Here is a 23,809-nt window from a genome sequence, read left to right as displayed (position 1 = left end):
CAGGCCTTTAAAAAACTTTGAGATGGTGTTCACAGTCAAAAGGCTCCTGGTAAATGTGTCCTCCTCCTTCTCAGACAGACTTTCTACATTAGTTGTTCGAGAAAAACTCTTCTCTGACAACAGACACACACACACACACACACACACACACACACACACACACACACACACACCGTGACGGGAACAGGGAATAGGATTAACCCTACTCAACAGGTAGTTAATGGTGTTAATCGTATGTATGTATTTCTCCTTAAAGGAGATTCAAGTGAGAGGCATCTGTGGGTTCTTTCTCAGTAGCCAGTATTGTTTTGCTGCTCTCCCAACTGACTTTGATTCAGATTCAGATTTAGAAGCTTGTCAGTTAAGAAAACGAAAGTTTGCATTGGTCATGTTATATTTACTCTTTATTGAGTATGATCCGCTTCATACTGTCACGCATGTCCAAAGCAGTTGAGTGCTCTGCTCAGTTTTGCCTCCTCTCATGCTGCATTCAGCCGCTGTCTATGAGTGCTTTGCACATTGTGTTGCCTGCAGAAGTGCGGCATGTTTCACAACGACGGACCATCAGACCAGGAGACCTTGAGTGGGATTTATCTCAGAGGCCACAGTCGTATCAGGTTCACAATCAGCGAACATATGAACTCAAAGACAGAAATATCCCTCTGAACATCGCCTCATGTGATTGGCCCTCGCCACATTGACTTAAAGTAATTCCAAATATTTCTGTATGCTGTTATTTATGTTGTTCTTGCACTACAGAATGAAAATGCACGAGTGACAGTTGTCTTTGGCATTGTCACACTGGGAAACTAGGTGCTCACTTGACCTTCATAGCTTGCAAAAGTCAGTGGTGTGAGATCATGGCGATGATTCCCCCCACTGCGCTGATGCAACCCCCCTCTTCCCCACCCCTCCCCCACCCCAACCCCACGACTACGATCATCTGCTAATGACTTTTGTCACCTGTGGATTACAATGTCTTTTTTTTTTTTTTGTGCACTGACTGCACTGATGTGAAGTTGGATGGGGTTAGGTTGGGGTCACTGTGGCTCGTCATGGTCAATCTGGTAAGATAACAGATTTCCCATGAGGCCGAGAGGCAGTCAGGCAGAAGAGACATAAAGTACTGCAGCGTAAAGCAAAGGGTCACAGCAGCCAACTGTTACACACATGAGGTGAGAACCTCTGCGGGGTACTCGGTGGAGATGTTGGCTGTGAGTGTGTGTGTGCGTGTGTGTGTGTGTGTGTTGCCATACCCTTTAGGTGGATCTTATTTTCTGGGCTGTGCACCAACACTGAGCTAACCGAATCCAAGCTGTCGTAGTTGCTGCATCCAAGAGGACCCGTCCTTGTTTCCGTTACCTAGGAAACAGAGGACAGACAGATTAGTTAAATATACATGTGTTTTCTGTTTTGTGCTTGCCACATTTGCTGATGCTCACTCCCTGTTGTAGGCAGTCAAGAACACAGCTTGTGGCAGGCAGAGCGTGAGACTGCAGTGGTGGGGAAGGAGTGAGCGCGCCAGAGCTCTCTGACACCAGAGAAGCAACGCCACCTTTAGTCTCACTCCCACACCTGCAGCCACTGGTGCCTGGCACTGTGTCAGCCGTCTCCAGCCGGCAGTCACAAGCACTGGTGTCTGAGAAGTTCGATAAAAAGCAGCTGTAGTGGAGAAGCAGAGAGGAGGTTCGATCGAGGCTTCCAGCAGACGCGTGTGGCCGAGTCCTCGTGTTAGACTGTGTTTGTATTCTGTGTTGTGTGTGTAATGCAGTCACATCAACACAATTCATTGGGTGGTTTGGCCGAATTCACAGAACAGTAGTTATAAAGAAGGTAAATGCAGACTTTAACCCACTGCCGTGTGTCTTATTAGTAGGTACAAATAGAAACAAATTATTGCCCGTACAGAAAATTTGTTCTTGATTCTCAGTTTCACTCACTCACTCAGTTTCAATGAATGTGACATGCAGTCGTGATATTTGGCCCAGATACAGTGGCCTAGATGGCAATGAATACAATATATGATCAAATAAACACTGCACTTGACATGCAATGAGTGGAAAATCATCTGTCAAACAAAATGGCAACAGAGAGGTACACAGCGTGAGAAAATAAAAGCCATTCATCAGTGAAAGGAAGAAAGGAATGTTTATGTTTTACACTTCGGAAAGAATATTTCCCAAAAAAATGGAATTGGGTCAACTACTGTCCTAACAAAATCTCAGAATTTTATATCGGGGGACGACGGGGGCAACTGTGTTTACTCTTGCCAAAAATAACACCATCCTCCTCATTGTTACACTGTGATGCATCCAGATTGGCTCCATTATCAGCAGAAACGAAGGAAAGCCTTGAGGAGTGCTGTAAGATACTCATCGGGGATATCTTGAAAACACAGAGATGTCTGAGATAAGCAGGCCAGAATGTGGAGAGCAAGGGGAGATCAGGGGAGGGGGAAAGGTGACTACACAGTGTTTTGTACCCACATATGTAGAAGCTGATAATGTCCATTGATAAGAGTAAAACAGTCTTACACCATTTCACGCTAAAGGTCCAATGTGTAAAATTTGGCTTGATTTATGACTTTTAAAAAGCTCAACATAAGGTCCATAAATACATTAATAAAGTGTATACTTGTGGTACAATAAAAGTCATTTGGTTTTGCTACCCTTACAACGGTTCTCATATATACAAGAATATACATATGAATACGGAGCAATAAGGGTCTTGCTCCCTGTTAGCGCCACCGTTTTTTTAAGGAAGCCCACCTGACACTGCCATGAATACGAAACATGTTGTCAGTCGGGCTTCCTTAAATACCCGGCTTCAAATTTTACAGGCTGGACTTTTAAGGTTAGTAATCAACCTATTTACTATGTATTACCTATTTACTATGTTTACCCTTTGCAAGTAACGCTACTGTGCCATTCCAAATCACTGAAATATGCAACATGGTTGCTATATGGTTTTGTTTGCTTAATAAACATTCATGAAGCTTAACTTGAAATTCTTATTTTCAGGTTGTGAAAACAAGAAAATGTCTAATTTCAGCTGAAGAAGCAATAATGCCAGTATGTTTTACTATTTCTTTCTTTTAAAAATAATTTGGGTGCTTTTCCAACTTACTTTGTAACAGACTGGACCAGAAACATCGTCAGTGACTGTGGTGATGTAGAGTCTGATATTTTGCATTGTTTGTTTATTTCTCTGCAGAAAGAAAAACATCAGAACTGTGAGTTTTGTCCTTTTTGTTCCTCGTGAAAGGAGCTGCGCTGACAATCCACCTGAGAGCCGCCTCCTCTGCTCTCTTGCCTTTGTTTCAACTCCCAAGAGCCCTCTGCTGAGCAGATCGTTCAACCTCGTTTACTTTCTGCCCACACACACAATATTCACTCGTGGCACGTACATGTGTTTTTCTTTTCTTTTCTTTAGACCAAATTTTATTTTCAAACTCCTTTTGTGTTCGAAGGAAAGCTGCAGAGGTTGTCGTGGGTGCCTGAACCCAAACATCAGGGTTCTTCTGAAATGGTAAAGCCAGACTTTTATGTTCCAAGCGCACACATGAAGAGAAGCAAACACAGAGTGGCCCCTCTCTGTGTCTCTACGGTTGCAACTGAAAAAGGATTTTCAACCAGTCATCAAATGTCACCAAAACGAATCATGGTGACATCCTGGATTCTGTCCACACAAAGATTGAAGAAGATTCTGTGAGACTTTAGTATCAACAATCTAATGTAATATAACAATGCTTAGCAGGTTTTTTTTTTCTTTCCAAAAACGGGAGGGAAATCGGACATGGCACTGAATATGAAAGATCAGATGACACTTGAAAAGGATCCGCTCATTGCTCATTCACATCCGCACTTCAGTGCAGTCAGTCGTCGTAATGCACTTCTCATCTTTCGCCACTTAAATACATCAGAGGACCAGAAGAGAACGACGCATTCTCACGAGCCTCTCCTGCTGTGTTCCACTTCTTAGAGAAATGGATGGTGGATTTACTGAGAGCAGACGGCCGAAGTCCCATCATGTCGAGTGAGCCGCTGAGGGAGCGCTTCCAGGAAGCAGAGGGAGACTTAGCCACAGCTGCTCACCTGGCCCCCTCAGATCAGCTCAACCTCGCTTCTCCTCCACCGCCGCCTGTTTGGTCGCTGCTCCACTCTGAGCGGCTCTCTGTCGCTGCTCCCTTGTGACTTAATCTGTGTAGTGCTGTTATTTCTGGGCCTTGTGGTAATCCTCATTTCCTTTGTGTTCACGTCCCTCATGCTGCACTAAATTGCCCCACAGCTTCCCCTCCTGTCAGGCCTGACTCCCGGCCTGTCTGTTCCCGGTCAGCACCTCTGCCACCCAGCCAGCCTCTGCCCATCCACTCCGCTCCAGCCTCCAGTCTGGACAAATCATCCTCCAGCTCGGCATCCAATATTAATAAAATCCACAAAGTGCTTGTCTGTCCCGGCACATTAATGTAACTGCTGAAATAGCGCCGCAAAAGTGTGCATTTTAAGAGGTTGTGTAAATGAAAACACTATTATCGACATTGTACCAGCCTCACTATTAATGCACCTGTCTGAACCCCTATTCTGTTAAACAGCAGTTTGTGTGTGTGTGTGTGTGTGTGTGTGTGAGAGAGAGAGAGAGAGATGCATCACATCCCTGATTGTCCATTTAGTCATCATCATAAACACAAACACAGCAGTTCCTTTATTGCGCAACCAAATGTGTATTGATCTCATGGTAGATGAAACACCGGCGGCACCTTTTCTCCTTGTTTGCTCAAGATTTAAAGTGCCACCGGAACGTCGGTGCCACTTTGGAACAATAAAGCCAGATTGATACCCAGGGCCATCTCTTTTTTGGGGGGAGGTTTTGGAACACTTTGTGTTTCGTTTTCTCAATAAAGGCAACTATGCTATGCAATATATACAAGTGAACTATGTGCACAGTGGAAACCATTTCACTGCTATTCTGCTGTTATATGAGGCCATCAAACACACACATGAATCACTGACCACTTTTCAGGTAAACTGTTTGTTACGGCCACCGGATCGCCATCCACTGATTGGTGCACTGCTGCCCTGCCTGCTGTCCCGCCAAGTTCGATTGGTATGCTCGGTCCCGCTTCCTCCCCTCAAGCCTGCCTGCAGTCTGCCGCTCATCCACTCGCAAGCGACCAATCACGGGACAGCCCCGTACTTAGGCAGCCATTCCTCTTGTCCTCGGCACGACTGAACATTCGACAGAATGCCTCGTGAACTCGTGCTCCCAAGATTCTTTGTTAGCGAAACTACCTCGGAGCGGCCAAGGGCTAGATTTGTTTTCTATTTCTTTTGGTTTTTGAGATAAACTTGTTTCGGATAGTGCCTTTTATGTTAGAGTTTTTCAGACTTAGAGGTGCTGTTTCTGTGTTTTTGTTTATAGATTATATAGCAAGGTTTTCTGTTCCCGTTTTGACATTTTCCGTTTAGATACATAGCTCTTGTTTTTGAAGAGTCTCTTATCGTTATCCTTCTTTATTGATTTAACAGCACCAACTGTTCACCCTAAGTTGCAATTTTGCCTCGCCTTTTTTTGTTCGGGATAATAAAGTATATTTTCTTCTTTTACCCTCAAACTATTTTTATGTTACAACTTTTCCCTTTTTAAAATCACGAGCTGGTTGTAACAGTGTTCATTGCTTGTTATGACAAATAGCTAATCAACCGATCAAGTGGCAGCAGCTCAGTGCCTGTCAGCATGCAGACGGCAGGCGGCGAACACAACTTGCTTGACAAGCGCAAGACATGACATGAAGACAGCTTGTTCAAAGGGAGCTTAAGAATGGGGCAGGCAATGAGTTTCAAGGTTGGTAATTCTGTGTTGTGTGTTCTGCAGAACCAGCCAGCCTGCCCACTCTGACCTCTGACATCAACAAGGCATTTTATTCCTCACATGGATGAATGTGTGGATGATTCTGCTTTTTTCGCATAATTCTCCGTAAAGCCGAGAGATGGTTGCGATTTCATAAAAAACGTCAACCAGTAGATCAGCAGTTATGAGAGCAGCACATTAGTGCCAACAACTATGCATTCACTTGACACTTGCTTTGGTCCCTGGCACTAGATGTGTGTACCCAATCAAGTGGCCAAGGAGTTCATCTTCAACCACTAACACCAAAAAGAGGAACATGAGACATCAGCACTGTAATTCTATTGCTGTACTCTATTTCATTGAGTCTTTTTATTGCCAGTTATCATCCTCACTTTCAAGGCAGGGAGGCATTATTTCATTTTTTAAATTTTTTTTGAGGAAGTGTTTGATTGCGGTTCCCTGTTGGATTCTGCTTTTGACAACCACTGTGCTGCTCTGAAGCTACTCTGCGTCTCTGTGCATCACACTAAACGAGGTCACAGTAAGTTCTGAGCAGTCGTCTCCATTTAATGTCAAAGAAGAAAAAAGCAGTCCACAGAATGGTAAAAATAAGTAATTATAATATTAACAATAATATTAATAGAAAAAAATCATTAGCTTTACCTCCTCAGTCAAGGAGGTTAAGCTAATGCATAATGTCTCCACCCACCACTCAGCACTGCGGAGAAAGTGAGCTCAGAGGTATCCGTGGACCCGGGTCAAGTGCGTCCCACTCAGTGTCCGTTACTCCTGGGCGATGAGTCAACCAGGCAAAACACATCCCAGCAGGTGGTTCACAAAAGAGACACTCATTTAGAAATATAATTTAAATGATGATGATATACTTTCTCCTGTTTGTGTGTGTTTTGCACCTTTGTCTAATGTCTACTGCTGCCTCTCCTGCGCTCAGGGTCACAGGGGTCGCTCGAGCCGATCCAAGCTACTGTATATTCACAGCTACAGCCAATTTAGAATTCCTGATCTGCCTCACATGAGTCCATAAAAATTCTGGACTGTAGGAGGAAACCGAAGAACCTTTCAAGAACCCATGCTGACACAGGGAGAACATGCCAACTCTAACCCAGAACTTTGTTGTTGTGAGGTGACATTTTCCATTTCGTGGTCTTGTTTTTCATTTCAGACCGCTGCCAAAGAAACAACCACATCCTGGATTGGGAAGAAGTCACTATAGTCACTAGGATCGGCGATAAACAAACTAAAGCGCTGGATCAGGGAGGCCGTAGATATTTGAAAACGCATCAGCCGCCCCATCAGCAGGGACGAGGGAGCACACATGCTCTCACACTCATGGGAATCTCTCCGGAGCCGACCTGCCAGACACATCAGGTCTTTCAGGCCGGCCACGCGGGCTCAAAACAGCTGTTGACATGACAGCAGCTGTCAGGCAGCACCTCTGAGGAAGACTTCAGACGCCAGTCGAAACTGTCAACTAAAAATTACAGCTACTGCGCAACTTTGCAGACAAAAGACAGCAACTGTTTATCTGCCTATCAGCGTTTCAAGAGACGTGTTTTGTCAGAGGGAGGAACGACTGGAGCTTTGTGACTTTGTAGGCATTCAATTCAGCTGCCATAAATCAGGGTGAACTAATGACGTTGCTCTCTGGGAGACACTACTTGTTGAGCAGTTCTTGTTTTTTTTATTATTATTATTTTGGATGACTAATTCTTTTACTAACATATCTGATTTTACACGGTAGACAGCATGAGTCTGTGAGCAGCAGACCACAGCGAATGGAGCTCAAGTGCCTTGCTGAGAAGTTGAGAGTCTCGCCAGAGGGCCTTTGGATAGCAGGGAATTGTCTTCAATCACTTGGTGTTTCGCCAAGTTGTTGGGTTATCTTATTGTAACCCTTCTTCCATAAAGAGAGGTGGAGTTCTGGCTGAGGAACTGGCCTACTAGCCAGGATAATTTAACTTATTATTTTTTTTACTTAGCTTACAAGATCAATAATACATAACTTAATAAGAAGTAATCAAAGCTCCAGTTTGGAAAACATCTTTATTTATTATTAATGAAGAGTTTAACTTTCAAAAACAGCGTAAGTGTGCTTCATCCAAGCAGTTCCAGCAGATTAGATAACTGGGGCAAAAAAAAAAAAAAAATAAACACTCAACTTTTTTTTTCATTTCTATTTATAGTATATGTACAGAGCAAAAGGGGGCAGAGTGAAAAAAAGTGATTGACTTGTTCTAATGCGCAGCAGTTTGAAAGTCGGCCTTTTGCAATGAGTTTGAGCTGGAGACTGATGACAATGTGTTAAACAGAGAAAACAAATCAGGATTAAACTCAAATCCATTATAACAAATGTGGTGGTCTGATTTTAATTATAGTGATATTTACATATAATTCATTGGCCTCTAGATAAATATAGAAGCCTTGTATGCTTGAGGTGAAAACTGGTGCTGCAACACTTCTCCTGGTCCGTTGTGGTTGTCTAATGTGATTGTGATGTGAACAGCGAATGCTTAACAACATGTTTGATTTTTATGTTGTTGCTTTTTTTCATTTCATTTATTTATTTGCATTTACACATTACAAGTGGTGAGTTTCTATGAAGAATTCTACAGGGTAGTGACAGCAACACAACAGGTTTTGAAATCAAAGTAAAAATGTAAATGTTTGTTGTGCATTCTGTTTGCTAGCCTGAGAGGTTTTTGGCATGAAAGAGCTCTTTAGAATTTGAAGTGGAGAACAGAGAAGAGAATGACACTGAGCTTGCGACGCCCTGTGTTGGCGACACAGAGTACATCAACAAGAGTATTTCAGCAATGCTTTGGGACCTCTGTTTCGCTACTGTCAAGGTCAGGGGGGACCATTTGCGACCTTCGTACTGCATGCACACCATAACAAACAGACCACCTACACATCTACAGCTCCCCACTGTGTAACGAGCGCTGGATCAGCAAATACACACACAAAGAGGGCCTCTAACATCACCATCCATGGCAGATGTAATGTTTTTTAAAGTTAAAGGTCCAGTAAATACATTAGTAAAAGTGGAATCGCAGTACAATCAAAGTAATTTGGTCTTCCTACCCATACAACAGTTCTTATTTATATTTAACAATATACATAGGTCAAGGATCTTGCTCCCAGTTCGCTGCCATCTTGCACCGCCATATTTCTAAGGAACCCTGGTGTGGACAATCCAGCTGCCTGACAGCGCGTTTCAATTGTATTGTGACTGCTCAAGTTTTCAGATAAACCAACGAAGAAGACTGTGGACGAGGTATACAGATTTTTGTAAGATTTTGAAGACTTAATCTCATCAAGCTCATCAAGGGCAGGTCAGACAAGCAGGTAGTGTGATGCTGACAAGTGGGCAGGTAACAACAGTGCTTCCACCCAAGTTTCATCTTGAGTTGATGGAGGAATGAACTCCCTAAATGTCAAGATTGTAATACATTATTGCTACAAATGCACTATTTTTAGCTCAATCTGGCCCATCACTGAACGTAAGCTACCATTTTGGCTTTGTCTGAAATAACAAATTGCAACAAGAGAATAATATTATTATTTAAGCATGGAGTTTAAGATTTCACAGGAAGGCATACCACCAGCCAGCAGTCACTAATAGGTGAGACCGACGAAAAAATCTGAAAATTCAACAGTGTCACCTGGCACTGTTAGCAGCAGGGAATAAATACATTAACACATAACTGTCATGAAGATAGTAGAAGATGCAGTCGATAAATGTTACTCTGCTTATATTGTACAAAACTTAACACAATTATGGTGTTCACCTTGGTTACTGTAAGGTATGCAATTGATAAAGATGATCTGCAAGACTGTGAGAAGCAACAAAGAGGTTGAGGACATGAATGCACTAAGTTCTTTGGATGACATTAATATCTCCTGCCTTGACTGCCGGAGGCTGGAGCACACTGCTGTAGAACTTTCTTCAAGAAAGTGAAGCTTCAGACAAACATGCGGTAAGGGGCAGTCTGGGGAGACGAAAGGGTTTATTTTCCTAAACAGAGTTTGTGAAAAGTTATTGGCATGTCCTTGCTGCTGACAGGTGGTGGGGCTTTGTGGCAAAAGCAAAATCCAGGTTTCTCTGTCTATTAAGAATTTGGTAGAAGCTCGAGGATTCTGCACAGGAAAATGTTATGAACCATTTTCCATATATTAGTAATATGTATAAATATATTCATGTATATTTCTAAGCTAAAAACATTAATATAAATAATTACATGAAAATAAATTGTCCATTGACATCCCTTAATCAACCATGTTTTTGTATTACCATACTATTAAATGATAATTTAGCATTAAGACCTAATATATGCACACAATTGTTTTCTTCCTGAGATTGCAGGAGTATATATACATTTTAAAATATAAGGTAAAATTCGAATCATTCACTTTTCCTCTTTATCTTGCGCCCTGGCTTGTTCCACAGAAGTTTGATTTCCCATAGCCTCACACTTTGCATAATGTCACCTACCTATTGTTAAACTGTTAAACAGACCTTGCATGGTGAGAAAAAACAACTCCAAGGTACCAATATTCAATATCTAAAATTAATAGAAAAAGCCTTCACTTCAAACAGTCTTCACTTCACTGCACCATAAATTTTCTGGAAGCATGAATCATTCACTTAGCAAAGTGTGTAAAGATGGAGATCCAGGTTTAAAAATACCCTTAATTCCCCACCTCCAACTTTAATATTACATTACTGACACCGAAGAGTTCCATCTGAACGCCTTTACAAAAGTGCAGCTGAACACACGGCCCCTAAACGCACGGCCCACAATTAAATAGTAATGCAGGATACACCTCTGATGAAAGATCACTTCTGACACCAGCGTGCTTTCAAACATATAAAGGGGTCCTATTATGTATAACTGACTTTTTCACATATTTAACTAACTCTTTTTGTGTTACTGGCATGCCAACTAACACATCAAGTTCCAAGTCAATTTTGTGCTGGTGTTTTCAGTGTTGTGCTGGGCTGAAAGGAGCTCTTTGGATTTTGCTTCACTTTCTACGTAAGCAGGAGAGCTGCTTATCATAGTAACGCCTCTGCTGACATTTTTAAAATGTGGGTGAGGCATCACTGCATCACAATTAGTAGCCATCTTCCCTGCTTAAAAGCTTGATAAATTAATGAATAAAAACTTTCTTCACTCGTCGTTACTGAGACCTGTTCAAAGTGGTGAGACCAAACCAGATTCTTTCAAATTTTTCCAGCCATCTGTGGATGTTTAGACTGAAGACATGCTGTTAAACAAGAATGAGCAGTGGTGTGTGCTGAATGTGCACAGCCTGCATTTCACAGAATCTGCTCGGACACATAGAGAATGGACTAACTGGTGCATAAAAGAGATCTTAATGGTCAACCATTTACTTATCTACAATTGTTGACTGCCTCGCACAGGATAATGGATTGCGTTCCACGCGACGGTCGCTCGTTAGCCTCTCCCTACAGCTCATTATTAATTCATGCATAGCAGATAATGTGTCTCAGAGGCCAAATGAGAGCTTTAAATAAAGAGATGCAGTCATCAGGCTTCAGTAAGCAAAGAAAAAAAAAAATATAAAAATATTTTTTTTATTGATGTTAAAGTTCTTAAGCTGGTACTTTTAAGTACTTTACTTTTTTTGACAGTTGAGTCGCAGCAAGATTGTCCAGTTGTAGCTTCAACTCTCTGTAGCTCAACTGCAAGGCTATTCAACTTGCCTTTCGTTAAATCAATTTTAATTTTAATTCTTCTCAGGGGGGCTTCCTTGTTGTTTTCCAATATTCTATACCATTTTATCCAATTAACCACCTATTTTATTTTTGTTTATATCTTTTTTTTATTGAATTTTCCTACATACACAGCAGCATCAGATACATACAGCAATTTAAAATGATCAAGTTCGAGCCAAGCATTAAATTGTCTTCCACAGTAGTGGTGTCAGTCCAGTGTCTTTAGCAGGGAAGGTTGGACCGCCCTACCTCCAGACATCACCCCAAGACGTTCTCTCTAGCATGTCCAGGGTCGGCCCCAGGGGCCTCCGTCTGATTGGCCATGCCAGAAATACCCCTATTAACACCCTCACTTGGGAACGAGAGACTTGAACTCCTCCGTTTGAGTTAGGACTTCCCTTCCGACCAGGATGGGGAAATACACTGCTTCCCGGCTGAGGTCCATGGCCTCAGGTTTGGGAGATATAGACAAATTCTGAGAGTAGGTTTTTGTATAATCAGTATTGTTGCAGAGCCACACTTTAAACAAACGTACGAGTATCCACTTTATATGAGGTAAAGACAAAGCTGACACCTAGCAATGACTCATAAAAGCCAGATCATATCTGCGCATCATCTTTGGATTGGCACAGTCCAGCCACCCACACACCTGCTGCCACAGGAATGGAATGTTCCCATGTGAGAAATGAATCGCTTGGCCATGTCAAGAAAAGAAATTTCAAGTCAAGGAAATGAAAGACTGATCAAAACTAGGAGGATGACATTATGAGATTTTATGCTGATTCACTGCGTGTTTGGGTATCTTCAAAAAGAAAAAAACATTTATTTAACAATCAGTGGAGAGAAGGGAAGGACTTTCTACTTACTATTACTAACTGCCTTAGGTTTTGGCACAACTATGATTCTACATATGGAATAGATGGATGAGTCAGGTGTTGATTGTCCATATAACAAATGTAAAGTTTTTAGATACAGATGCTCAATTAGCTCCAGTAATCCATTTGTGTGGAAAAAAGGATAACTTACAAGAATGATCATCGCCAGGTGTGAATGCATCACTGTCGGGCTTAATCCAGATGGCATTAAGGAAAGGGGACACTATGCATAAACCTATTTTTCCCATGAGTACTACTAAGGAATGTGACATTTACTGTATGTTAGTCTCTGTGGGATGAGTTGCTTTAAATTCAGGTGAGCTTGTTTAAAAAAAAAAAAAAAAATCTCTCTCCTCATATCCACAGCGTTTGAGGGATGATGTGCCTCGAATGTATACCTTGAGAGCGAGTAGACCTATTTGTTAAAGGTGCGGCACGGAGCAATACGTCCTAAAGGGACATTTTTATGCGAGAGCTAATGTTCACATGTCGGTCAAGATGGGTGGCTGTTTGTGGAGGCGCAGGACTGCAAAACACATGTCAACATGCTGCTGGAAAAAAACCCAAAAGAAAAACAGGGAATTTGCTCTGAGGTGAAATGGACATTTCCCAACACTGCCTGAAAGCAAATATTGGGCTGTGCTCATATTTAAGATTTGGCATCTCGCAACTTGCATGCACCTCGACATTACCTTGATAGCAGAGGTGGCAATTTGGAGGTGGTGCAGGCGCCTAAGGGTGCTTTCACGGTCCGTGAAGTAGGAAGCGGCCAGTTGATGCAGCAGCTCCAGAGACACCACTGAGCTGTTGCTGCTGCCCTCCGACTTCTTGTTCAGCTTCTGCTTGTCCAGGAAGATGGTCAGAGACTCCTCCCCTGTGGATGAAGGGTCAGTTGTAGACCCGGTGACACTTTCAGCAAGCAGTACACATTGGAACTTTATATATTTTTCAGGCAAAGAAGGATATAATCTAATTAGTTGCTATAAATTTGAAATTTCTTTTGTGGCTACGTTGGGTTTTCAGTCAGACTACTACTTTAGTAGACAGTCTTACTCACAGTGTAAGTGAGGAGAAACTATTACCCAAAGTGTGTAGAAATGCATTTAACACACAAGGTCCACCCACTTCCAGTTTCCACTAATATATACAGGTAATTTGAGACACATACATTTTATTGTGAAGAAAGAGGAAAATATCAACAACTACACACAATAGTGTGCTAGTTAGTGAGCAGAAAAAATGACTCATGATTCATTTTGGACAAGCTCATCGCTAGTAAGTCTGGTGATATTCAGGCGTTGAAAGGGCCACAGTTCTACGGATATATCGGATATTGTGAGCCTGTCCTTTCTCTAAGGCCTAAAAGATCAAACGACCTAAGCAACTGATTGCTTACCGTGTGCATTTTAAATCAGCACACAATGCTTGTGAGCCGGTAACATCAAGATAGTCCCATTAGCATTTAGGCACTCAGGCACTGTGCTGTTGTCTCAGCTCCAGCAACAACAGACAGATTCAAATAATGAATCATTTTCTTGTAAAAGCACGACACAAAACACATCAGGGAGAAATACATGCTCACTAGTCTTTTGTTGTCTGTTCAGTCATTCCATGAATGCTCTGCATGGTGGCATGCATCTCATTCAAAAGCAATGTGAGAACAGTAGCAACAAGTCTGACTCTGATGAAAGTTAAAGTGAAAGACATTTTGAGCTAACGTTTGTTAGTTTAGAAACCAAATCTAATATTGAAGTGAATATTGTTGTCAATCGGTTTGATCACGATGTGATGGGGCCTCAACAATGTTATGGTAATGTGCACATCCTCACGATGATATCTCGGTTATCCTGGCTCAACTTCTCCGTGATTCGGTCGTACACGAGTGGGATATGTTATGACATAATGGCTCGGTCAAACCTTTTCTAACATTAAACATTACAAAATAAGTAATAAATGTAATATGTATGAGTCATGCTGATATTGAATCAGATCAATATTGGTATTGGCCAACAGTCATGCCTGCAAAATCAATATTATATCAAAAGTGAAAATAAGTGGCTTTTGGCTTGTGATTGTCAGAACACTCTAACAGCACATTGTAGCCAGAGCTAAAATATCACTGTAAATCAGTTGCTTCACCACGTTTGGTTATTAAGAATTTTACCATGATGACCAAACCTTGATCTTAATAAACACTGAAAAGCATATTTTTTCCCCCCAGCGTCCCAACTTATGACTGACTGATTCAGATATTTTGAAATTGGTCAATATTTTATTCATCATTAACCACCAACTACACCTCAAAGCTGCGCATAAGCAACCCTGGAGGGCTGGGAGGTAGAAAGGTGAGAGAAGACGAGGACAAAAGATTCAATCCGGGCAGAAAAGAGAAGGAAATGAAAACTGTCTGAACTCATGGAAGCACAGTCTCATCAGTATGCAGACAGGCAAGGCACATTTAGCCAAGGCCGTTAATTACATATGGTGGAAAATACCAGTCTGCCACTGCATCTGTCCTGACCCTGTCTGACTCAAATATGCCTCGGCGCACCCATTTAGAGACAAATGGCACCAAAATGAGGCATCAGTGCAGAATAAATACATAAGTCCATAACAAATCAGAGAGACTGTTGCAGGAGTTTCTAAAGGAGACTTTTTAAAAGAGTGTAGCCCACATTGCGTGCTTCACAAGCTGCAGAGGTGTCTTGCATTTTGTCATCCTTTAAATTCCATTATGTGTCCAATCGGTGGTGAATGTGCAGCGCTGGAGACTGCTTGGCTGTAAGTCACCCGGTTTGACGGATCTGAGCAACTTGGCCTTTTAAATCTCTGCCAGACTGCTGTGAAAGAGGTGCTTAGTTGCTGAAATGTTAATACACGCTATCAATTTTCTACAAGTCACATCATAAAAAAATAATAAAAAAAATAAATAAAAGGTAACTGCTGGATGTGTAAATGCCCTCATACACCTGGGCCACTGCTGCTGTGTGTGATGGCCCGGGATGAGCAGCATATCAATATCAATAGGTCGGCGCCACTTCTCACTTGTTTTTTGTTTTTTTGTTTGTTTGTTGTTGTTTTTATTTTATTTTTTATATATTTTTTTTTTGTGGGGCCCGTGCAATCGATACCTGCTGCTGGTCTTGTTACCGTGAGTTACTCCTCTGGTTGCAGGCTGCTGCTTTAAAGAAAACCAATAGATGGAGGCACATGAAGAAATAGGTCAATCTAATCCCTCGTCTGCCTGGTGGAGCTCTCGCAGCGCTTTTGTGGTGCTTATCAAGGGGGGTTTGGGGGAAATGGGGGGTGTCGTGTTGGTTGGTTGGGGGCGGGGAGGCACTCGCTGCTCAGCACCACAGGTGCAAAGGTGTGTTATTGTTGCCACAGCTGCTTTTTTGCGTGACATTTCAGCTCCCGACATTGTAGATCAGGCATGGTATGCGGCCCACTAAGCTTTTTAATAGGGCTGGCTATACGCATATATATATATATATATATATATATATATATATATATATATATATATATATATATATATATATATATATATATATATATGTATATATATATATATATATATACATATATATACTGTATGAACACTTTTGTTAATTTTCAATAGACCACAGGTTTTCAACATATCCTTATATTTATGATCCCTATATAATATATTTTTTCTCCTATGAGGTGAGTCACCAAAACACCCCACGCATCTGCTGCTGCTCCAGCCCCTCTGTCAAATTTGAGAACCCATTGTGGCCCCACCAGTCACAACGTTTGCCCTCCCCTGCTCGAGATCCTTCGCACTCCCCACTTCGACCAGAGTGCAGGATGAGACACACTCTTCTTTTACCGGGAGCTGCTGTAATGAGCAGCTCCTCTGTTTTTTGGCTCTGCTCCTGTGGAAACTCATCTCCCCCTCCACTCCCCCCTCCAGATTAAAGGCCAGCGTGTCATTTGCAAGTCCTTCCTTACCTCCCAAGGTAGCCGACACCAGGAAGTGGGTCCCGTACTTCTTGATGAGGTTTTCGTTGATCTGCTGCAGGGTTGGCCGGCGCCCCAGCAAGCGCAGGTTGCGGAGGAACTCTGGCGCTAAGGGCAGCGGAGCTTTGAGGAAGTCTCTCTTCTCTGTTGCCAAACTGTTCACCTTCCAGTGACTGAACTCCCTGAAATTATGGAAACATTGCAAGGTGAGTGCAAGGTCCACATACACGCTGAAGCAGGCTGTAAAAGGATCTTCAAAAAAAGGTATTAGAAATGCCTCACGGACGATTTGTTAAGAGTACATTCTTTGATTTAGCGCGTTTCAATGTTGAATATTGGGTTAAAAAGGTGAATAAGGTCATAAAAGAAGCATCAAAGCTTTATTTTTATTTTTTTTTTATTTTCTTGCATGCACCGAGCATCAAAGCCTTAGCCCTGTGTGCTGAACCAGGACTTTCTCATTTTTGTACCATGAGGCAAATTTTAAAGCATAGATTTTAATGCTGCAGCAAGTACATTCTTTATTTTTTTAAATTAAATTAGGTCAGGACGAAAATATTTTTTTTTGCCTCTGTTCGCAGTTTACTTTAGCAGTTGCACCGAGAATATTTATTCCTCCTATTTGCTTAGCTGGACAATGTACGGAAGCTAAACTTGATTGGTTGGGCAGCATTCACCGCATGCTTTAGCAAATTTAACGGCATTAAAAAATAAAATAAATATGGTCTTTAAAAATGAAATATAAGCGGACAACTTTTTTTTGTCAATTCAAATGGGTCAAAATCTAATTTTAATATCACGAGTGGATCCTGTTCTGGTTGTTGTTGTTGTTGATGATGATAATGATGATGATGATGATGATGACGATGATGATGATAATGATGATGATGATAAAGATTTGAAGATCTGAATTTCATGTACGTTCAAAAGTAAAATGACTTTCTTCCCTCTTTATGTAAATAAATTAACATATAAATAATTCAGCAGGTCATCCTAAAAATTTAACAGCTTTAAATTAAGATGCACATCAGTTACAAGAGGCAGTGACATTCCATGGCAGCATTTGTTCAGAGGATCAGTTCCACCAGAGCGGGTGCAGGGCATTATCACCACCTCCCTTCTGTGACAGTTCACATTACCCTCTGCCCTTTGGTGGACAATTTCTCCAGCTGTCAAGGCAAACCAGGTGCAGAGATGCGAATTCAAGCGAAAGCCAAGTTAAAACAAACTTTGTGACAAGTTGACGAAATAAAGTGCAACTCAGGTGCGGGTCCATCAAATCAGCATGAACATATAGTGCAGGACTTTATTATGCTAACGCTACCAGCCGCTAGTGATATGCTGACATGACTCGGTAATCAGCAGAAAGACTTTCTTTGCGACAGAGAAGAAAAAAAAGGAAATGGACCATAGGAACAATTCCAACTTAAAAACTCTAACCATGACAGGATGCACAGTAAAGGACATGGCTGACACATTATTCGTGTCAGCACTTATTTGACAAAACTGTTCAGCAAGAACAACAAAAAGAAACTCAAATGGGTTTACAACTTTGATGCAAAGCCAAGTTTCAATCCAGTTTTTCGTTTGTTTTTCCAAATCAATGCGGTCGTTAAGATAAAAAAGAAAAAGACTCATCGGTCATCGGAGCAGAGCAGCCGATAGTGACAGAAGGAGTGAGTCTGGGAAAAAAGAAAATCCTCTTCAAAACAGCTAATAATTATTTCATGACTTCAGTCGTGCCTCTTGCCGGCACCCCAAGGTGTGAGAATTATGTAGATACCAACAGAGGAGCAGAGATCGACCTCGTCTGCACAAATTAGCTGGTCGAACACAAGACGTCAATATTAGTCCATGACGTTTCCCGTCTTCCTGAGCAAAATACCAGCAGTGGCACAATGTCTCTCTCTCTCTCTCTCTCTCTCTCTCTCTCTCTCACACACACACACACACACACGCAGGAAGGAACATGTGCCTTCTCACTGTCTCCCACTGGCTGCTCTCACAGTCCTCATTTTCTTGTCATTGTTTTACAATCGCTGACGGCACAATACTATAATTACGCTTCATGACTCCAGTGGAATAAATGCGGCACGCCGCTTTGCTGAATGGAATGCGCTATGAAACACGGTGAAGGGTGATTGTGATGGAGGGGCAGAAACGGTGTAATGAGTTTGCAGATGCTGCTCCGCCTCTGAGCCTTCAGAAGGGACGACTGGATTCATGACTGTTCAGCACGAGCGGTGATGACCTCACCCGCAGGCGCACGGCCGAGCAGCAAAATGTAGTTTGGAACTCGTGCTTGAAACATCAGCGAGCTGCGGTGTTTCTGGTTTGCAGATGTTTTATCGGAAACATTTACAATTCCCACATTCTGTTGGATTTTCAGCACAACGCACTAACTCGAAACCTCCAGCTACCGTCGAGGGACTAAATGATTTATATTACTTCCTCTTGGCAGCCAAATCGAACAGGTTTCTAGTTGCAGAGGTACTGTGTTGTCTGTAATCAAGCCTTAAGTCAAAGCTCGTGAATAAGCAAGGATGCCCCTCTGGAAGCAGGAGTTGGTCAAAGTGCTGAGTCAACCTCCAGTGTTCTCCACAAACATGACTTATTGTTAGGAACTTATCTTACGTATCTAGTAGGGATGCACCAATACCAGGGTTGAGCTTTCTGGTCGTACTTGTAAAATACATGCCGATACCATGACACCAATACCAGTTGTATGTGTATTTATATGACAATGTTTGTGTTAAATTTGTGTTTGCACTGCAGTGAAACGTGAGACAGTTGCTCTGTTCTAGAAACACATGCTGAGGAATGTTGTCCAAGTAGCAGAACATCATCAAAGTAATTCTATAATGTGTAATGACCTTATTATATAGTCAATATCGGTATTGCCGACTACTGGAATGTAACTATTGGTACACAACTCAATCTGGTTTTGGTGCAGCCCTCATTATTGGTATTGTGTGTTGAAGTGATACTTTGCCATGATCCAACTTTCTGCAAATTTCTCATGCACAAGACGAAATATGTAAAAAAAAAAATCAATATCACACAAAGTGTAAACAGGGACTGAAGAAGCACAGTTTACCAAAGGGAAGGAATCTACTTGCAGTGCATTTTTGCTTTGTCTCGTGATGAATAGCAGAGCATTACCATGTAGTATTTTATATAACGGTAACGATTTGTGGTCGTCATTAGGGCTGAAAATACAAAACCCAGCTGTGGACCTTCACCACCCACACCCTCCACTGTTCCAATGTTCAAGCCATTAAACAAGCACATATACATAGGTTTTGTTTTATTTATTTATTTATTTATTTATTTTTACACCCTTTGACAGAATGTTCTCCATCTCGAAATGTCCACGAATCAATGACCGAGGTCAAAGTTACTCAAGTCTGCAGTGCTGCCTCAACACCACAAGCAAGATTCTCTTTTCCACGCAAATCCCTTAAAGCTGCATGACTAACGACTCAAAGAAACGCAAAGAAAAAAAGGAAAAAAAGGGCAAATGTGTTCTGACGTCCTCTTACGGCTGTAAGTGAAACCAAACAACCAAAGTCACACAATGCTCGGGACCAATATAGCTGCAATAATTCCGGCAGCGGCTGCGTGACAGATATCCCCAACCAAAGGTCAATCTCATTTAAATGCGGCAAACTATAATAATTAGTCGGCAGCCATGCCATGCATCAGCAGGCATTAGCCGTAGCTTAGTTTCCAGTCGGGCCCGTCGCAGGATGGCAGCCAGCAGTTGCCCGCTGATTAACTGGGCCTGATTTAGACTGATGTGTTTTCTTAGCGACTCTGCGGTGACTGAGCATGGTGAAGCAGAGCCGCCGCCGCCGCCGCCGCTGCAGAGCAGAGAGGAGCATCATTTACTTCTCTCCTCGCATCGCTCTCTAAGAGTTAACGGTGAGACTGTTGGCTGACTATTTGTCTAATGATGATAGATGGAGTTAATTAAAAGGTTTTAGCACAGCGCTGATTGCACCTGCAGCTCTGGCACCGGAGGTTTTCCGCTGAAGCGGAGCATTTTTTTTTTTCTTTCTGCCGCCTCTCTTCCTCACCTTAATAAGAAAAAAAGGTGGAATAAAAAACCTCTGCCTACACAGATTTTCTCCCCCCCTCCTCTCCCAGAGACGGGTCCTCCGGCAGTGTGTTGAAAAAGAACACCTGGATGTTATTAACTGTTGGTTGGAGAGGGCAACAGAAGGATCTCCGGGTGAAGGTATCAGCAGAACACTTCTAATCAGTGCAGCCCAGCTGAGAGAGAGAGAGAGAGAGAGGGGGGCGGGGGGGGCGAGAGATCTAACTAGATTATATCTCTCCAGACATATGTTGCTGCAGTATGTGGTGGTATTTCAATCTTGATTATGCCCATCTGATACTTAGACCAAAACTAGCGGGTGCTAGATTTTCTTATTTTACAGAATTTTAAGTCAGGTAATAGTTCAGATGTTTTTCTTATTTTTTTTAATTATTATTCCGTTGGTTCAGCTCAGTTACTTCTAACATAAAATTAAAAGTTGGTGGTTCATTTTATTTTAGACACACAATCTAACACTAACTTAAACTTTAACTTAAAACACAGCTTTTTTTCATTTTAAAGCTATTAATCAAAGGTTAGCGTTCCTTTCATTTGGAAGAGGATGCTGGAGGCCACCTAATGCGACGTTAGAGTGCAACAAAAATCCCAAAGTCTCTGCACTAATCGTATGCGCCAAACTACTGTCATTCATTTTAGAATAGCCAAAGCATGGCTCACGATATCTGGTGTAGTCCAAGTCCTTCTAGGCTTCCTGACCATCCCGGGAGTTCCAACCAAAATCCCAAATCTACAGTATTGGACAACACGAGTACACAAACCCACCCAAACATCCAGCCCAGTTCATCCAAGTTTACTTGCTTCATTCACTTCAGCACTTTCCCCACAATTACAGAACAAGCTTGTCTTTTTACTGTCTGATAAGAAATTTGACGTGTTACACGAGAACACAGCCAGAACGAGCACCTTCACTCTGATCAGCCGCAGCCTTGTCTATTAATAGGCAATGACCCACATACTGCGTGGGACAACTCTGGTGGTTCACCTTCAAGTTCCTCCAGCATTTTACTGCCCACAAACAATCCTCTGTGGAGATGAAGCTCGAGTCATTAGGCTGGGGGTATATGTGCATTAAGCAGTCCATTCCAAATGCTTTTTTTATTAGGCTCAGGGGAACATGATCACTGCGCAGGAGAGATGAACATATAGAAGCTAAAAGGAAGTAATTATAGCCCCATTACCAATGTGATGCAAATAAAATGATCTCCTCTTTTAAGAAGTACAACAGTATTAAGGAGGGTTTGCTGTCCTCTTTTGAGCAACATTAGTTCATTGTGAATTAACTTTGTTGATTCTTTATTGAAAAAAGTCATTGTAAAAAAGGGATACCTAGCAATGCATTTAAGCGTTACAATACTAGCTGTGTTTCCACTACCCCTAGAATTGTGCAAAACCTAAATATCTTCAAAACAGTCAAACAAACAAAAAGTACCTAATTCCCCAATAATGGTGCGCGCCACGTCACGTGACAGTCCAAAACGCGCCACCTAGCGCTTTCATGGTACGACGCGGAAGTGCCTCGGTTCGGCCTGTGTCCGTAGACAGCTGAAGTCAGCAGCAGCTGGTAAGCGTGTGTGTGAGTGTGTGAGTGAGAGAGAGAGAGAGAGAGAGAGAGAGAGAGAAAGAGAGAGAGCGAGAGAGAGAGCCGCGTCTCCGGTACCGGTGCTCAGCGGCGTAGAGTGCGAGAGCCGGCGCGTGCCGGTCAGGGAATGACGGGGCATTCCCGGCGCTCCGTCACAGACGTTCTCATGATGTGGTTTTTCAGACGTATCGACATAGAGGTATATCACAAAAGTATCATGGAAACACTTTGCATTTACACCTCAAGGTGAAAAATATAACAACCATTCTTGACAGCAAACTCTCAATTACGGCTTATGTGTTTCACACCATTCAATGGAAACGCCTGCAAATCACAATTATACTTCGTCAAATTCTAGAAATATCGCTTTTATTTTGCAGAGGAGGCTGCTTGTTGGAGATGCACCGAGTGAAGACTTTCTTAGAAATAATTTCTTCATCTTAACAACTGATGCCTATGAAAAGCATTAGCACTCCTAGCAGTTCCTGTTCTGAAAAAAAAGAGACTCTAGTCAAGCTCTCAAGATCCCAATGAAAGTTGATTTAGAATCAAGACAGATTTTAGTGGCCTACAAAATTTCAGCAAGTTTCAAGACTCTGCCAATTAGGCCTCGCGTGCAGTGAAGAGGAATGATGAGAAATGGCAGCCAGGAAAATACATTTGAACCTGAGCAAATTGCAAATTGCAAATACATAGATAAGCAGGTAACACTGGAAAGCTGCGATCTGTTGATAAGAGGATGCCTCATATCATTTTTCGAACTGTCTCATCAAACACTTAGCTGACACGACAAGTCTCTGATGAGTGGAAGGAATGAATTTCCGCTGCTCTTTTTTCCTCTTCTGCAAACTGAGCTGAATTACAAAGTCCTTTTTTTTTCTTTTACTCTGGGATCTTGGTTCATTAAAACTGTCTTTTGGGAGGCCACTAGAAATAGACACTCCACCCAGCCTGGAGGGTGGAAGCTGCTGCATGATTTTTTAATGAAGTCTGAGTTGCTCCCGTCAGAGCCATTACAAATCTCCAGATAAGTATTGGGAGTGGAGAGAAAAAGTAAGGGACTTTACAAATGTGATCCTGTGACATGTATATATACACACCGCCTTGGAGTATATGTACATGTATGTGTTTGTATATGTACTGTATGTATGGGCACGAACATACTTTACTTAATGGAAAATCAAGCAGAGTTAGCTGTGAAATTTTGTACATAATTTCAATTTTGTTGATAACATGAAAGTGGAGGAAAAACAGATTAAATTTATGTATGATATTTAATATTTCACAGGATCTCCCAAATCTTTGTGAGGTATCACCTGTCAACTTACAAGGTTGGCATTTCTGGGTTGAGTGGCTGCTATTTTTAAAGTTTTCCATGTCTCTGCTGACTTACTTTGCTTCAACATGCAACGCTTTGTAGCAAGTGCCAGTGACAACTGTTGAGACTTGACGTGATCAAAGTGAATTTTTGAGACTGTTTTGGGCCTTAAAGAGGTTTGTTGCCCAATGTTTTTTGTTTTTTGTTTTTTTTGGAGCGTTGCTTAAATTGTAAAGATAAGGTGCCTTCATGAATAATTTAATTATGTTTGTGCATTAATAACCAGTTTCACAAACTCTCATGAAAGCATTCCTCTAAGACCTGAGGT

The 23,809-nt window shown here is 41.9% G+C and overlaps 1 protein-coding gene across 1 annotated transcript in view; it reads right to left on the bottom strand.

Moving 5' to 3' along the window:
- brinp2 (bone morphogenetic protein/retinoic acid inducible neural-specific 2) overlaps positions 1-23,809 on the bottom strand; it is a 169,687-nt gene that overhangs the window by 41,922 nt on the left and 103,956 nt on the right. Inside the window, exons 3-5 of the mRNA XM_076031543.1 lie at positions 16,456-16,646; positions 13,173-13,354; positions 1,257-1,362 (exon numbers count right to left, since the gene is read on the bottom strand). Of these exons, the coding sequence (XP_075887658.1) occupies positions 1,257-1,362; positions 13,173-13,354; positions 16,456-16,646 (479 nt within the window). The remainder of the gene's footprint in view (positions 1-1,256; positions 1,363-13,172; positions 13,355-16,455; positions 16,647-23,809) is intronic.

The sequence above is a fragment of the Nelusetta ayraudi genome, unplaced genomic scaffold (genome assembly GCF_046127955.1).
Source record: "Nelusetta ayraudi isolate G7.1 ecotype Tasmania unplaced genomic scaffold, CSIRO-AGI_Nayr_v1 ptg000033l, whole genome shotgun sequence".
NCBI lineage: Eukaryota > Metazoa > Chordata > Actinopteri > Tetraodontiformes > Monacanthidae > Nelusetta > Nelusetta ayraudi.
The sequence above is the reverse complement of the archived record's forward strand: the minus strand, read 5'-3'. Positions and strand labels throughout refer to the sequence as shown.